The sequence below is a fragment of the Solanum pennellii genome, chromosome 8 (assembly GCF_001406875.1).
Source record: "Solanum pennellii chromosome 8, SPENNV200".
Classification (NCBI taxonomy): domain Eukaryota; kingdom Viridiplantae; phylum Streptophyta; class Magnoliopsida; order Solanales; family Solanaceae; genus Solanum; species Solanum pennellii.
Window position 1 is genome coordinate 1,602,111 of NC_028644.1, and position 16,964 is coordinate 1,619,074.

The 16,964-nt window shown below is 36.0% G+C and overlaps 1 protein-coding gene across 1 annotated transcript in view; it reads right to left on the reverse strand.

Annotated features, from left to right (window-relative positions):
* Window positions 1-124: 124 nt before the first annotated feature.
* Window positions 125-16,964, reverse strand: part of LOC107028302 (ABC transporter C family member 2-like) — a 28,387-nt gene continuing 11,547 nt past the window's right edge. The window contains exons 11-28 of the mRNA XM_015229327.2: window positions 16,886-16,960; window positions 16,154-16,261; window positions 14,053-14,187; window positions 12,536-12,642; window positions 12,352-12,445; window positions 11,714-11,881; window positions 10,657-10,797; window positions 9,248-9,448; window positions 9,036-9,134; window positions 8,746-8,898; window positions 8,194-8,573; window positions 7,011-7,191; window positions 6,613-6,936; window positions 5,386-6,142; window positions 4,013-4,134; window positions 1,762-2,007; window positions 1,161-1,581; window positions 125-517 (exon numbers count right to left, since the gene is read on the reverse strand). Coding sequence (XP_015084813.1) covers window positions 408-517; window positions 1,161-1,581; window positions 1,762-2,007; window positions 4,013-4,134; window positions 5,386-6,142; window positions 6,613-6,936; window positions 7,011-7,191; window positions 8,194-8,573; window positions 8,746-8,898; window positions 9,036-9,134; window positions 9,248-9,448; window positions 10,657-10,797; window positions 11,714-11,881; window positions 12,352-12,445; window positions 12,536-12,642; window positions 14,053-14,187; window positions 16,154-16,261; window positions 16,886-16,960 — 3,822 coding nt within the window. The 3' untranslated portion in view covers window positions 125-407. The remainder of the gene's footprint in view (window positions 518-1,160; window positions 1,582-1,761; window positions 2,008-4,012; window positions 4,135-5,385; window positions 6,143-6,612; window positions 6,937-7,010; window positions 7,192-8,193; window positions 8,574-8,745; window positions 8,899-9,035; window positions 9,135-9,247; window positions 9,449-10,656; window positions 10,798-11,713; window positions 11,882-12,351; window positions 12,446-12,535; window positions 12,643-14,052; window positions 14,188-16,153; window positions 16,262-16,885; window positions 16,961-16,964) is intronic.

The following is a 16,964-nucleotide window of genomic DNA, read 5'->3' on the forward strand; positions in this document are numbered from 1 at the left end:
TTCAATCCAAAAAGTGGGGTTCTAGGGTAATAGAGTGTACACAGATCTCACCTGAAGGATTGTTTCCGATAGACGGTCAACTCAAAAAAGATGGTAAGTTGTAATAGTATCCAAAAACAAATTGTTTAAGCAATGCATCATAGAACCAAGAAATCTCTTATAACAAAAAGCCACTCTTAAGATATTTTAGTGATCTGTGATAGTTGCATTCACAATCACATTTCTCCTTTGAAATTTTACAATCAAAATCTGGTCCTCATCATTTTCAGAAGAGGCATAGCTATAAAATTTTATGGGATAATATAACAATGTTACAACTGTGTTAAAAGGGCACAGTAATTATCCATGTATATCATGTCAACAAGTAAGAACTACCATTCCATAATCTGGTACAGACTGGAAGGCTTCTACATCTCAGCGCGATCCCAGTGAATTGTTCTTTCTTCAATGTTAGGATCTTCTGCACGATATTCTGGATGAAATCTCTTGCGAGTCAGCTTACTCATCACCGAGAGACCTGAAAAATGTAAAAATCCAAGAAGCATAAATATAACATATATATTTGATCAATCATTACAACATGGGGTCAGTATACTAACAGCACTGCCTCTTTAAAGAGCCAGCAGAGGCAAATCCAGGCTAACTTAATCAGTTCAATCTTGCACTAAATTAATTGGACTGTTAAAATTATGGGATCGATTTTGACATTTGTCGAGATTTTAATAGGATTTTAGATATAAATCTATACTTCACTGGAAGTTTTAGGGTTCCAGGCTAACTTGATGGGCTCAACCCTGACATTCTTAACCAAACGTCTCAAGTTTGAGCACTAGAAATAGAGAGACTCCTGGTTGGGAGCACTCTACCTCCTCATAGTGAGCCCTAACTGACATGGATCCAGATTAGTCAATCCAGGATTTCAATTATAGGATGTCTAAAGCCAAATTAAAAAAAAATGGTGGCAAAGAACAGTGGGTAAAGTTGATCATTTTATCTATGTACATTGTATTTCTTTGTTAGACTAGGGCACATGTGTCAGTCAACCTGTGTCTAAATCTTGTTCATTAATACGGTCTATAATGGCATAACGGTTCTCAAAGAAGATGACTATGAAAGCAATATTTTTGCTTTTGACTACGTTAATTGGGATTAGTCTTTACCTTCAACCATCCTGTAAAATGAAGACCACCATCTGTCTCTGGAAACCTGGTACTGCTCCAGGGTCTCTTCGATTTCTTTGTCGTGCTTACCCTCTAATACTCCCTGCAGAGTGATTACAGCATTCTTTGTTTTCTTCAGGATATTATCCTCGTCCACAATTTCTGAATTCACTAGGTCATTTTGGGATGAAGAAAGTGTAAAAGATATTGCATACTGTGCTGCAGCACTCCAACGTGAAGAGGCAAGCCACCTCCTTTTCCCATCTAGCTGTTTATCCTTCGCTACACTGTTTCCCTCTCCCCCTCCTATGACTAAGCTTCGTAAGTATTCAGCATTTGCAGCTCCTGTACTCTGAACCATCCTAGAAAAAGCACTTTCCTCCTTTTCTAATAATACTTCCGGAGTATCATATTCAAGTACCTGAACCGAGACACACAACAGTTAGATTAAGATAACCCACATAAAAGAAGGAACAAAAAGAAAAACTCAATTCCTCTTTAGTATATTTAGAGTCCACAAGAGGATCTTCAGATGTGCAATCCAGCATGACTTGTTATTACAGTGAGTACATGACCAGGGGACTAGAGGCAAGCACTCTACCTGACCAGAATCAAGCAGAAGAATTCTGTCACAGTCTATGATAGTGTTCAAACGGTGAGCAATAATGAGCATGGTACATGACTTAAATTCTTCGCGTATGGTTTTCTGAATAAGAGCATCAGTTCTAACATCAACAGCAGCAGTTGCTTCATCAAGAACAAGAATCTTTGACCGGCGAAGCAATGCTCTAGCAAGACTTAAAAGCTGTCTTTGTCCAACACTGAAATTTTCTCCGGCTTCCGAGACCTTGATACATCAAAGTAATTTTCTGTTAGCTATAGATGAAATTTGATTGACAAGGATGCTAGAGAGAAAAGTCGGAGAATAGAAGTAACAAAATATTTTTTTGATGAACAGTAACATAGAAGTAACAAAATATTCACTTTTAATATATACTAATACAAAGACTTGAGCCTCTAAGCTATCTAGTTAATCCGAACAGTCACTGTTAGTTAGATATGCAAAAAGCTACTTTTACAAAAAATAGGTGCATAGGTTTTCTTTCTAGCAAAACATAACAATTTGAAACGTGCTTTGTAAGTTGTAATTAGTGCTTTTTTTTTTTGAGGCTGGTAACCTTGTAACATAGTGCATTTGGATATAGCATAACCAATATAACTTTCATTTTTCCTCTTTGAAAAGTAATAGCCCGAGTGACATCCAATAATATCACCACATATTTCTTAGTCGAGATCTGGCTCTTAAGTTTAAAGCAAGTTGACTCTACCATAAAATGGAAAGGTTGTTTTTTTCCATGTGTTACAAAAGTTGTTCTTTTGAATTGTAGTCTTCGTCCTTTATTCATGATACTGCCCCTATATTATTTCATTTTACTCAACAAAGTTCACTTAAAAGAGTTCAAATAGACGTACATCGCCAAATTTTGTACCACTGTTTCGCATTTTTAAAATCAAATATTCCATTGTTTCATTTTATATAATGGGTATTTTACAGCGCATTAAGTTTAAAATTATATCACAGGTATTTAACAGCACGTGAAGTTTAAAATTATATAATGGGTATTTAAGAGCGCGTGAAGTTTAAATTTATGCTGATTTATATATTATGCTAGTGGTATTAGGAAAAAAATATAAAAGTAGTCGTCCAAAAGTTAAGTTTGATAGAGAAAACATCACATTGAAGTTCAAAATTTGAATAACTAAATGAATCTGAATTCTAGTAAGATAGGAAAGTTGTGTAAGTAAAATTGTTGGTAAAATGGTGTCAAAAAAATTTGAGACATTTCAAAATACTCAAGTGTTAGGTAAGTTTGATCTGAGGTAGTAAGACTAGTAGTACCTTTGATCTAGTCTATGAATCCTAAAATTATATTTTACTAGCTTTTAGTTGTGATTTCAAACCACAGGTAGCTAATTACATTCTGATAAGCAACTGCATTATTACAGAATATAAACATGAATCTAGGCAAAAAGCATCTTATCAATAGAATTTCCATTTATACATGATCTATGCACAGGTAGCAATTTGATCTAAAATTGTTGTCGTTACCTCTAATGGGCAAAAGATCCTACAGGCTACAACAACATACCCAGTGTAATCCCACAAGTGGGGTCACGAAACGGTAAAATGTATGCATACTTTACCCCTACCTTTGTGGGTAAGAGAGATTTACGGTAAGATGGGTTCATGCATATATCATCGGTCTCACTTTTATTAACATAACCATTAGCCAGACGGGCGGCATAATATGTGTCACAACCACCCGCTGGCAGCAAAAGCTCTGATACCATGTGAGAAATATTGGAAAAAAATATAATTGAACTATGTATCTACATTAGTACTTTGAAATCCTATCTATAGACACTACATTACAATCCTTTCCCAAGCAAGTCGAATTCCATATACTATTCTTATTCCTATTCTAAATAGGATTGTATACACTATTCTTGTTCCTATTCCTATTCTAATACTGATCCTATCTATAGACACTACATTACAATACTTTTCCAACCAAGTCGGATTTCATATACTATTCTTATTCCTATTCTAAATAGGATAGTATACACTGTTCTTGTTCCTAATCCTATTCTAATACTTATTTAAATGAAATGATGTATTTCGCCTACTGCACTTCTTCTCATATGAATAAAATAATCTCTTCTCACTTAAAAAATCTACTTAGTAATGATTTCGAGAAAGAAAACTGGTTAGAACTAAATGAGTTTTCTGCATAGAATGCAAACTATCAATTGTAGCAAACTTAAAAATAAGTAAATCAACAAGAACAAACCTCGGCATCGAGACCCAAAGAGTTCCTCCTGATAACGTCCTTTAGGTGCGCACGTTCTAGAGACTCCCAGAGGTCAGCATCATTGTGCTCATTGAATGGATCAAGATTAAATCTCACGGTCCCTGGGCAAAAACCATGAGGATTGTTGAGATAGAAGATGCTTAATGGTAGGTCAGTAGGTTGTTAGTCAATTCAGGCCAACACCGACAACGAGGAACATATTTTATTTAAGTTACATGCAGACCAACTTGAAGAATTTTGTTAGTAGCATATATTCCTATAGTTATTTTTAGCATTCACCCATTTAAATTTCTTATAGATTTGTCCTGGAGATTTTTCATTTAATATTCTCTGTTAACTGTCCAAAGGAGCCAACGATATAACGGGTAAAAAAAGAAGCAGCTACAAGCGACTGTTAAGAAAATAACAGATCCTGCCACCCAAGGCCCATTAGAAGTTTCTTCCATTCTTTCCCCCCCTACTTATTTCTTCTATCTCCCGGTCCCAGCAGCTCCTTTCCTTACAAATAAGCCAAGTATATGCAAGTTACTAAGCACTTCTAGCATAGGACTAGAAATTGTGCAAATAAACAAATATATATGAGAGCTGTGGTCTTTTGGTTTCTAAATTATTAATCTCTCTTATTATGATCATATGCACCCTCAAGCAAAAGACCAGTAAAAGAGTGACTGATTTGTCAGCCGAAAATCAGAGGAAAGAGAACAATTCAGATTTATATAGAGTTCACTTGTGGCTAAGATAGAATGTGATTTAAGAACACATAGTATATTAAGTAGGCAAGAGAGATGTGACTCAGCACTGTCAGCAGCTCTTTGTGAATTCTAAAAGCTTTTTGCTTTGAGGGGAACAAAGTAGGAGGAGGCTATCTCTTCTATTATTATAACAGCAGCCATTTACAAGAAATTACGCAAGAGTTCCCGGGAGAAATGTCACAGAAATGACGGGGAGATTCATCTTAGAAAAAAATCAGCAGTAAATGTACATAGTGTTAAATGGATCTTGGACCTAACTCATACCCCAAAAGCTAGCTCATGAGGGGCGGATTGTCCAAGACCATAAGAGTCCAAAAACATTTGACAATGTCCATGGGCTTTGTGGATCAAGATAGATCTTAAGTCAGACGGGAAACAGACAGAATGTGGAAGGTTGACAATATACTTCCTAGAAGTTGCCAGTGTTTTACTCTCTAGAAGTTTGTTCACAGCTCAGTAACAAGTGTGTCCACCCCAATAGCGGAATCACATGTGCATGATTATCTTCAAGCAACTTGATTTGAACTATAAAGATAATGATATAAAGACAAACCTCCATCCACAGAAAATTGGAGAGAGAAAACAAATACAAAATAATACCTGAGAACAAAACTGGTGCTTGCGGTATAATACCAAGAACCTTCCGTAGATCTGTAAGTCCAAACTTTGAAACATCATAATCATCTATTAATATCCTTCCTCTTTCAAGTTCTACAAGTCGGAACAAAGCATTAAACATGCTAGATTTTCCAGCTCCAGTCCTGCCAACTACTCCGACTTTGTCACTCGGAGAAATTGTGAAGGATATACCATGCAGAACAGGAGGAAGTTCGGGCCTGTAACGTAAGACAACGTTCTCAAATTGAATGGATCCTGATGAAGGCCATCCAGGAGGAGGACGACTGCCCTCAATTATGGATGGACCTTCTGATGGTAACTCTATATACGTTCCAACTCGCTCGACAGCATTTAAGCTGTTCTCAGCCAAACTTGCAAGTCTCAGTACAGCAGTTAACAAGCTTGTGATATTAAGGGCATAACTGAGAAGCAAACCCATTGTTGAGGCAAAGGCCTCCTGGTTTTCTGCCCTTCCATTCTGCATCACAGCAAATGTTGCGGTAAGCCATATCATAAGACCCCCTACAGTCTCCAGACGGATCGCAAGCCATCGATTTCCACTCATGTTCACAAGTGTAAACCTGATATTGTTATCCACTGACTTCCCATTGATATTGGCCATTCGATCATAAGCTTTATATGCACGAATAGTTGCAAGACCATTTAGCGCTTCACCAAATTGTGCATATACAGGAGACCTGGAGATGGAATCCAGACGCTTCACCTCACGAGCAGTGCTCTGCAAGTTACAGGTTGTTTTGAGCAAATAATAAGTAGAATTATAATAGAAAAGGGACAAACATCAAAGTGGAAAAACCAAAGGGGGGGCTTAATTGAAGTAAATCCATCCACCAATTGCAATCAGCCAGACAAAAGTTAAGGTAACATATCCATTTTCATGAACCAAGATTATTTTCACTCCCCTCCACTAGAGGACTCAAATATGGCACATAACATGACCAGGACATGTCAGGGTGCAACTTTATTCAAATAGTATGGGCAATATAATTAAACGAAATTATGGACAAAGTATGTGTGATGCATCCTGAGGAATGACAATTGCTAGTTTTTATTCAGAAAGAGTAACCTTATGCTAGATCTCAATAAAATGAATGCATGAGCATACTGGAGACATTATTATAAAACAGTTGAAATTACATCTCAGAAACATGAAAGATAAAAGATAAAGAGTATTAGTTTTCCACATACCTGATAATATAAATAGGCTCCGTAAAAGAGGACCAACAACGGCATTATTGCCCATAAAGACATGGTACTCACTATACCAATAAGGACAAATGTTGAGATAAGCTGAAACACCTGGCCCAGGAACATGCTTACAAAGGGTGCAACACTTCTATCTATGTCCCCTATATCCTTGGCAAACCTGTTGATAATTCTCCCAAGAGGATTTGTGTGAAAGAAGACCATTGGAGCTCTTAAAATAGAATTAAGCATAGCATCATGCAACATCTTGGCGGCATAAAGACTTGATGTGATCAGCCAAAATGAATTCATCAGAGTTACCATAACCTGATATGCAAATATCTTGAATCAGTAGGAAGAAAACAGAGACAGACAAAAGCTAAGAGCTAATGATTACATACTTGACCAAGAGACAAAAGTGAATAAATCAGATTGTAGAAGCCAGCACTATATCTCGTTGAACTACTTTGGTCAGTCCAAAAACTTAACCATGTGCTACTCCCAACACGGAGAGCTTCTATCAAGAAATAGCACATAAATAGAACAAGAACCACCCAAGAACCTCCCAAAGCATTTTTGTACCTGCAACATGAGTTGAAGCCAACCTAAATCAGTACACAAAGGCACGTGATAACAATAAGCTTGGAAAATGCTGAAGTATAATAAAGAATGTAACTTCTTTAAAATTTGCTCTAACTTGAAGAATTAGTTTGATTCTCCCTATAAAAATAGGAAAGCAACAAGGGGCACTTCTGTTTAAAAGAAAATTTTCTCTGGGGAAGATTTCCTTGACTTAGTGACTTAGGTTCAAACCTTAGCGGAGACAAAAACATCAGGTTATTTTTTTTCATCTGTACAAGCCTTGGAGTACAAAGTCACCAAGGTACCTGTTGCTGGTAGTAGGTAGCTTTATCTGTAATAATCCACATTTAAAGGAAAATATTTGATAATTTAAATAAAAGAAAAGAAAATGAGAATCAAGAAAAGTAAGAAAAAAAAGTTGCCCAAGCCCAAAAAGGAAAAAGAGGAGCTAAAGACGTGAGAAATTAGAAATTGGCAGACGCAGAACGCAAGAAAATAAAAAGAGGAAAACTAGTCCAATGAAATTAGTCCAGCGCATGCAAGCTGGCCCGGACACCATGGTATGTAAAAAAACCCGTCTTCAAACTGGACAAAAGCTTTAACATGTAGTCCTCATTCTTGACACATAAAGCATATCAGGCTAGAAAGAAATGAGAGCTCTTTGTATTTTATGCCAAAGAAACCCCAACAGCTCCAGGTTTTTCACTTAATGATTGGATATGGAACTCACAGTTAAGCAAATTTATTAGTCAAGATAATAAATACAGGAATGCTTGCCTATGAAACCTTTTCTACACGAGTGTCTTAGTATCGAAAGGTGTTTAGCTACCTCCACACAAACTGAAATCCCCTTCCTCTCTCTCTATATATGTGTGTGTGTGTGTGTGTGTACACACTCATATATATATACACACACAGAGATATATATATATACACACACACACATAGATTTATGTAGAAAACTGAAAAGGTTGTATAAACTTTAGCCAGTATCGATCTTACCTCATTAGAACATTCGAGCTCACTACACCAGTTTCCCGTTCCTCTTGTTTGATAAGAACAGATTTTCCTTCTTTCTTACCTTTTCCATCTTCTTTAGCTACCCCATTGGTTTCACCATTAACAATAGGTTTTGAAGATTTATCATTGTCATTGTCATCATTTTCCTTCTCTTCTGTATACTCTTCCATTTTCCCCGCATTTTCCATCAGTTTCTGAAATAGTATCCCGTTATTTGAGAGATATTCAAAGGTTCCTTCCTCTTTCACCATACCATCATGCACCAGTATGATTTTGTCCACTTGTGAAAGAAAGTGTAGCTGGTTTGTGACTAAAACTCTGGTTTTTCCTTTCAGTTCTCCCTTGATGCACCTTTCAAAAACCTGGTAATCATACATTACAACAAGTGTTTATATATAGGAATTACAGTTTCCACAAAACTATATAGTCAAAACATTTCAGAAACATACTCTCATCAGGAAAATGTAACAAAACCAAAAAGTGAAATAATCTTGCTTTGGATCCCTCATGTTTTCATCAAAGTAAAATGTTTACCTGACGGCCCACATCAGCATCCAAAGCACTTAAAGGGTCGTCAAATATGCAAACATCAGAATCAGAATAAACAGCCCTAGCCATGGAAACTCGTTGCTTCTGCCCTCCACTAATATTGACACCCCGTTCACCAATTTCAGTGAGATCACCACCCTAGACCAAACACAATTAAAAGTTGAGCAACACACTAGAGAAAGATTGTCCTTATTGAAAAATAAAAACAGAAAAAGATCGAAGGAATATAACTATCTAAAATATATTGATTAGATAACTTTTGCAGGTATGCTTACAGGAAGCAATTCAAGGTCATGCCGCAATGAGGTCACGTCGATGGCCCTATCATACCTTGCAGCATCAATTGCAGAACCAAACAGTATATTTTCACGTACCTGTAGAACGTAAATATGCACTTCATGTGATATACAATAGCAATCTTTAGTCAAAAGCAGCTATAAGATGAACCTTCACGCCTATGTATATTACGCTTAAACAGGGCACCTACTGTTGCATTAAAAATCCATGAAACTTGTGGTACATAAGCAACTGTTCCTCTTACGACAACCATTGAATCAGTAATGGCAGGAACCTCGCCAAGCATTGCCGAGATTAGCGATGTCTTTCCTTCTCCAGTGCCCCCAACAATAGCTACCAAACTACCGACTGGGATATCCAAATTGATATTTGACAATGTTGGTTTTTCTGCCTGCACATTGCAAGACAACAGTAAGTCCACTAATTTCAAAAGTTAGCAAAAAAAGGAACAGAATGCAGAATCACGATCTAGAGCAGAAGCGATATATTGAGCAATGCACATATCATGTTGTTAGCTAGTTTGGATTAAACAATTGCTCAAAGAACTAAAATTTGGAGATATCAATCAGATGAAACTTATGTGTAATAATCATACGGCCCTTCATATTGCATCAAATCCAGTATTTTATGAAAGGACTAAACACATTGAAATTGATTGTCACTTTGTCAGATAAAAGATACTCTTAGGAGATGTTACGAAATTTTTGAAGTCAGGTGATCAACTTGCACATATTTTCACCAAGTCCCTCATTGTTCCTCATATTAGTTACATCTATAACAAGCTCAATACATAAGACTTGTATGCACTAGCTTGAGGGGTAGGGTTAGAAGTGAAATAGGAATAAGACTGCATATAGTTTCCTACATGGAAAAACAAAACATAATGTAGTTATGAATAGGGCTCAGTTTAATAATGTAGTCAGCAAATTTACTTTTTTTGGGTAAATAATGTAGTCAGCAAAATTCAATAACACTTTTCTCTTTTATTCCTCACACAAATATCCTGCACCTAACTAAATGTGGTACAAGATAGCATCATTCTCTTAGGACACCATGGCTAAATCACAAAGCAACAAGCTATTTGCTCAAGCATACTCCATCCACATCACTTCCCAGCATACCAGATCAATTCCCAGGAGCTACAGTATCAAGTCCCCAAATAATGACAAGAACCAAATTCATTAACAATGTATAATGCGCTACCAAGTAGTTGTGATTGTGGAAGTAAAAGTTGAGGTCACAGTGTATTGGAAAAGGAATCAAATTACTTGGAGAGGATCTTTCAGGAAAGCAAAAACAATTATGCAAGATATGTGAGGTTTCCGGAGAAGGGTAGAATTTTCATATGAAGCTATGAACAGATTCCATAAAGAGAGGAAGAAAACAAGAAAAGGGGAAAGAGGGAGGTGCCTATTTATGAACAAATGTATATCTACTTATACTTTATTCTATTTTTCCTTCTGATAAGTGTATCTTATGTCTTTAGCCACTTCTGTTTATGTGAAAAAACATAGGAGGCAGCTAAAGGCTACCATAATTTTGTTTGCAACTAAGTGTATTTTTTTTCTGGCAACAAAAGACATGGACTAATCTGCAGACCTTTGAATCCCATGAAAAGCATCCATTCTTGATTGAAATTGCTGGAAGTCCAAGCTCAAGAGGTGGATTTGGAAGAAGTATCCTCTCTTCAGCTAAGAGAAGCTCTTCTAGACGTTTCAACGATACGTTTGCATTAACAACCTGAAAATGCAGAACACATGTGGAACTATGTAAATTAAACAAACAGCTGAATGAAGGATAATCCCATAGATTCTGCTTTCCCTTGTTCATGTAAAAAAATTTAAGAGAAAGTTCAAAGAGAAAAAAAGAGGAAAAGGAAAAAAAGAATGCTAGTTCCTCTTTTCTCAAAATACATTGAATGTTTCGCTATTATTGAACAACCCAATAGAATTAATGAAGTGCTTAAAACTTTTCCTCTTTGAGATACGAAGTGCATACGAAATATTGTCACCACAACAATTCTTGAGTAAAAAGAAAAACTGACATTGTTATAATCAACAAATTTTACAGAATAGATAAAGGTCAAGCAAGAATGAAAAGGAGGCATATTTTATTTTTATTTTTAAATAAGAAACTTAAAGGTGACATTTCACCAGCCAACTTTTCGGTGATAAGTTAGAAAAAAAAGTAAACACATCAGTGCCAATTCGACAATATATTTTGGTGATTAAAAAAGTTATTTATTGCCATTATGGAGAGTTTTCAAAAGGACAAGTCTCTGGCATCTAAACATTATTCACCTAAATACATAACATTACTATCTGATAATGACATCACTGCTAGCTAATTTTAGCTATGACCTAAAATTAAAATGGTTAGAAATGACAAATAATTTGTTCATTTTCCCCTTTTTCTTTATTTTCACGGGGAGGGGTGGTTTTAGGTGAGACATTTGATTGTATAGAAAATGAAACAATACTCGAGCACGACGAATGAACTACCAATTAGTCTGTCTTCTAACAGGCTAGAATAAATGCTACAACTGGGATTCTTCAAAAAAAAACCAGCAAATTGAGAGTTCTTCAATAATTGAAAAAGGCGGTGACGCTATTAATTATCCCAAATCAGAATGTGAAAAACATTTGACAAAGAGAACCTGTGTTATTATATTAGGAAGCATGAAGAGAGGAAAACGCAACACTGCGAACAACGATAGAGATGTAAATGCCCTTGCTGGTGTTAGATCTCCTCCGAGCAGGGAGAACACGCCAAATGAAATGACAATCACCACAACAGGAATACTGTTCAGAATGAAGCTATTTAACTGAAATGAATAAAAACAAAGAAGATATCAGACTCAGGTCAAGAGGAAAAAAATGAAGGAGAAATCAAGAATGCTAAGTAATTTTTCAATAGCAGTATTGGTATTCCTTTCTTCTGACAGCAAAGACCAGATGTGTGCCAAGGTGAAGCAAACTGTTTGCATTCAGGCAGTTTCGTTTGTATACAAATAAATGTGTAAATATATGGTCTTAGGTTAGGGGCATGATGCTACTCGACACTCCAAAAATGCTACTGCATCTGTGTTGGGTCCTCCAAAAAAGGGACTACTTTTGGAGTACCAAAAAAGCAGCTCGTGTTAATTTTCAAGAGCCCGAGCCATAATGTGGGGTAGTATAGTTGATTCAAACTTTACTCTTGGAGTAATACAACATATTGCAACTCTGCTTAACCTCCACAGAAGGCACAATAATATTTCCTTTCTGAAAAAAAAAGGAAAGTCTCATTACATACTGCTCCCAGTAATTGTGCTTTCCTATACCAAGACAGCTCCTCATTTCGAACATCTTGAACCTTGGACTGGAAACTATCCTCCCATGCATAAGATCTGAAAAATACATATTACTACAGTTACAAATCATTGAACTGGATAGTACATTTAGGGGTTTCAAACATGCTTCTGCGAATGAACTATTACTTGACTGTGTCCATTGCAGCCAATACTTCATTCATGAGACCAATTCTCTTGTCTGTTCGCTGTAATCCTTCTTTCGTCAGTTTCTGCATCTTGCTTATAACAAATGTCTGCATAACCCAAATGTTTTTTCATTAAAGACAATAGCAAGAGAACTTCTCATAAAAGAAAAAGGAAAATAGCAAGATAATCCTGTGACATGGGAATGGAGGATATCAAGAATAGTTGTGCATACTCTAAAGTCTAAGCACACAAAAAATGGAACAAGTAGAAAAAGAAAATGAACACTGAATTTACAAGAATTAAATAGTTTTTAACCTAAATCCTATGCAGTCCTTTTTTTTAATCAGGTAAATTAAGAATTTCTTTGATAAATGTATCCAGTAGTTCCTGAATTACAAGCTACTCCACCAACAAAAAAGAGTTCGCTACACAACTTATGCAATCCATTCTGAGCAATATAAGGCAGGTGAATCCTTTACCGGTGAAATTATGGGCGAGACTTTTCAAACTACAGGTAATGGATATAGTAGGGTACAAGTCCTGCTCAAACAAAAGTTAATTGATATAATAGGGTACAAGTCATGCTAAAGGATATTCTACGTCTGCATAGGAAATTCTTTACTTCAAACATAGAACCATCAATACCCTACAATCAGCACCTTTGATTCCAGTCAACATGGAAAATAGAGCTGTTGCTTGTATCCATCATTATCTCTCAGTCTCTCACTAAATACCCTCAACATCAAGCACTCATATCTGAACCTCCTCCTTTACTGTAAAGGATTGCATCAGACCAGTTTTCTTGGGCACAAGTGATACTCTAGCCATTAAGACATTCGTCAGTGCCTTAAAAGTAGCCACCATTACTTTAAATGATTTACACGCATAGTTTTGGAACACATGTCATATTCCAGTCAGGTAAATGACTTTCACAATGACCCATGTTGACTAAAATTATCTATTATCTTTATACAGCTTATATGGGCTGTTTCCCCTATTACATAACTATATTACCCCCTCCGTTTCAAAAAGAATGGCCTAGTTTGACTTGGAACGGAGTTTAAGAAAAGAAAGAAGACTTTTAATCTTGTGGTTCTAAATTAAAGTTATGTCAAATGTACCAAAATGCCATTTAATTTTGTGGTTTTAAACATGCTACGTGGAAAGTTAAAGTTAAAATGTTGCCAAAAAAGGAAAGGGGTCATTCTTTTTTAAACAAACTAAAAAGGAAATAGGGACATTCTTTTTGAAACGGAAGGAGTATATTTGATAACCTTCAACTGAATAAAACCATTTTGGATAATCCTATTAAGCATAAGCACATGATCCGAAAGAACTCGGGTGTAAAAGCATTTGCCTTTAATTACAGAAACAACTCCTTTGCTTCTTGTTGCTAGAAAGTGCTCTTCCTAAGCATTATCCTCCAAATTCAGGTACAAAATAAAAAAAGTGGAAATATCTTCAAGACAACTGTTCAAATGTTGTAACGTGAGAAGAGGAAAAGTAAAGTTCCTTACCTGTATGGGAAACATAAGAACCAACAGAAGTGCACCAATAAGAGCTGCAACCCCCAATAGCTGGTAAAGAAGAACCAATGCAACAACGATCCGAAGAGGAGCTGACCAAATAGTATGAAGTGACTGACATATTTGCTGGAGAAATAAGAAAGGCACCAATGTCAACACAGCAAAACAATCACATCTAAAACCAGATTTTATTTAGTCTAGGCACAGAGAAATTAATAGGATATGCATCCTCTTCGTACAAGGATGTTCACTGCCATCTCTTTACACCCTATGAGATCCAGAAGCTTCAATTTCAGAGAAATTCATGGTTGAGAAAACATGTAGCATAGTAGAAAAGGAAGGAAAATGATTGGGAAATAGAAGAGAAAAATGACACTGTAAGGTCCTCCGTGATAACACTCAAGGTATCACAAAGTAGTCCATTAGGCTTTTGGCTCATAGAGAAGGAATGAAGCATATCAGTAGAATTGTCTATGGAGAGACACGTGAGTAATTTTCTAGAGAATGTGATTCATGATGTTGTTACCTATATTGAGCATGCTCATCAGAAGACAGTCAACACTATTGACGTTGTGTATGCACTCGAGAGACAGTAGAACTTTCTATGGTAAACCCATCAAGAAAATCTAGAATATGATTCCAGCATGATTTTTCTGAGTAGTATGGGAAGAAAGGAACAGCCTACTAATCCAATACTCAAGTCTACATGTATTTTGTTATTCTATAGTTGGTGCAAGTGCTCCCCTGTAAATTGCCCCAAGACCTTTTTGGATCTTGTTAGCTCTCTAGAGCTATAGCTAGTATGTTTTGGAGCCAACACCTATTTTTTATAATTTAGCATCCTTTTTGTTCTTTTACTTTGCATCTTCTTGATGCCATCAATGAAATTTCTTTACTTCATTAATGAAAACAAGAACGATTACTATGGTTGCCAAGGGATATTTTTGGGGACTCTATTTTGGTGTGATTAGTGTGGTTTCCTATAGGAGCCACAGTAGTGATATTGGTTGTTTTGTAAGTTGAAATTGGTGAAAGTTGTTTTAGAACTTTGGATACTTGCTCTATTTCAAGGAATCTTATTGACTGATTCAATTACATAAAAACAAAAGCAAGAAAAGTTATTGACTGGTGGTACACAAATGCATCAAATGGTAACAATATTGTGTTCAGTAGATGGGTGTACCATTTCATCTTAATAATTTTAACTTCTAAGTAAGCAAATTTTATGTAATGGTACGCACTGAACTTTGAACCCGGAAACTGTGTACTTTTATACCATGTTAAATTGTGTACCTCATCGAAAGTGTAATCTTATAGAGGAAGAAAAACTTAGATATTTATTCCATCTGCCAATGTATTCAGTCAACCTTCAGTGCTCCCGAAGGAGAGTTATCATCAAGTCTGAGATCTAGCAAAAGACATACTAGCTAGCACAAGCAAAGCAGTCAGTATCTTAAGATGCATTTCCATGCAAGTCTCCAGTGACGCATATCTTATGACCTTATGTATTTACTGCGTAAATTCAATTATATCCTGTGACACAAATAACTAGTCGCAATTGTGTAATACATTCAGGATTCTGAATTTTCTTGGATAGCATCTGATTCATAATGGTTCATGCCTGCAATGATTGTGATATTGATAGAGAGATGAAAAACAAAATTACTTCCAAGGATTTGTTTGATTGTCATAAATTTTTTGTACTTCTGTAAATTGATTTTTCTACATGAAAACAACATACCAAGTGTAATCCCACAAGTTGGGGCTTCTAGCATACTTTATCTCTCATAAACAAGCATTTTTTGTATGCATTTTCTTAGTGATGTTATGTTGTGTTGCTCGGACTCTTCAAAAGTAGTGTATATTTGGAAAATCCGACACGAGCCGCAGCGGCATCAAAAGTGAAGAGTCTACGCAACTAAGATGTTATGTGTCTTATGGTACAAACATGTTTCACAAATGGGCATATCCAATAAGAACCAATTCCATAAATCAGCAATCTCTTATCCAGCTAGAAAGTAATGTCATCAAATATTCAACTTGTAAAAGACTGCAGAACCAAATAATATCAATAGTAATACAACCAACATGCCTGAAGTGCTTCAGAATCTGTTGTCATCAAGTTGGTTATCTTTCCTGATGCAAAATTCTTCCGACTTTCATGGGTTAACCTCAAAGACTTCCGGAAAACTGCTGCAATCTACAAAAACAATTGAACTTTATCATGATCCTTCTACCCGCTCATCAACAATGATCTATAAAGTTCTAGAATTAGATGGGAACTAGTTGATAAGTTCTATATTCTATATTAGCAAGGACACAGAAAGATGCTGCTGTTAACATATAAGGAGTCTACAAGAAGTAATGAGTACCAAAATTGGACAAAAAAGAAATTGGCTTTAAATAAATTATTTGGTTGCCAAATATTAGCATATAACTAGAGTCTATTTTGTGTTAGGTGACTATGGGCAAAACATAATTCAAATAAACAAGGACTATGGCCAAAACATAATTATAAGTACAGGAGCCGGTGCTTCCTACATCCTGATAGCTCCTAAATAAGAAAGATCTGTGATCCAAGTCTTGCATGTCAGGTAAAACATAAAGGAAAAAGAATAAGCATCATAACAAATACTATCACTTGAAATTATACTTCATATATAAGGGAGCACAGAAAATGGAAATAAAGAAGGACGAAGAAGATTGGTGATATATCCAATTGTGTCGCATAATCCATAAATACAAGAATCAATGTCACCTCTAGATGTAACCTAGGCAAAACAAAGAAGAGGGGATTATAGAATGTAGAAGGAATCTGAATTACCAAAGTAGATCTCAGGCGATATCCAACACGCATGACATTCTGAAAATACTGCGCTTCACAGAGAACACCAACCACCTAG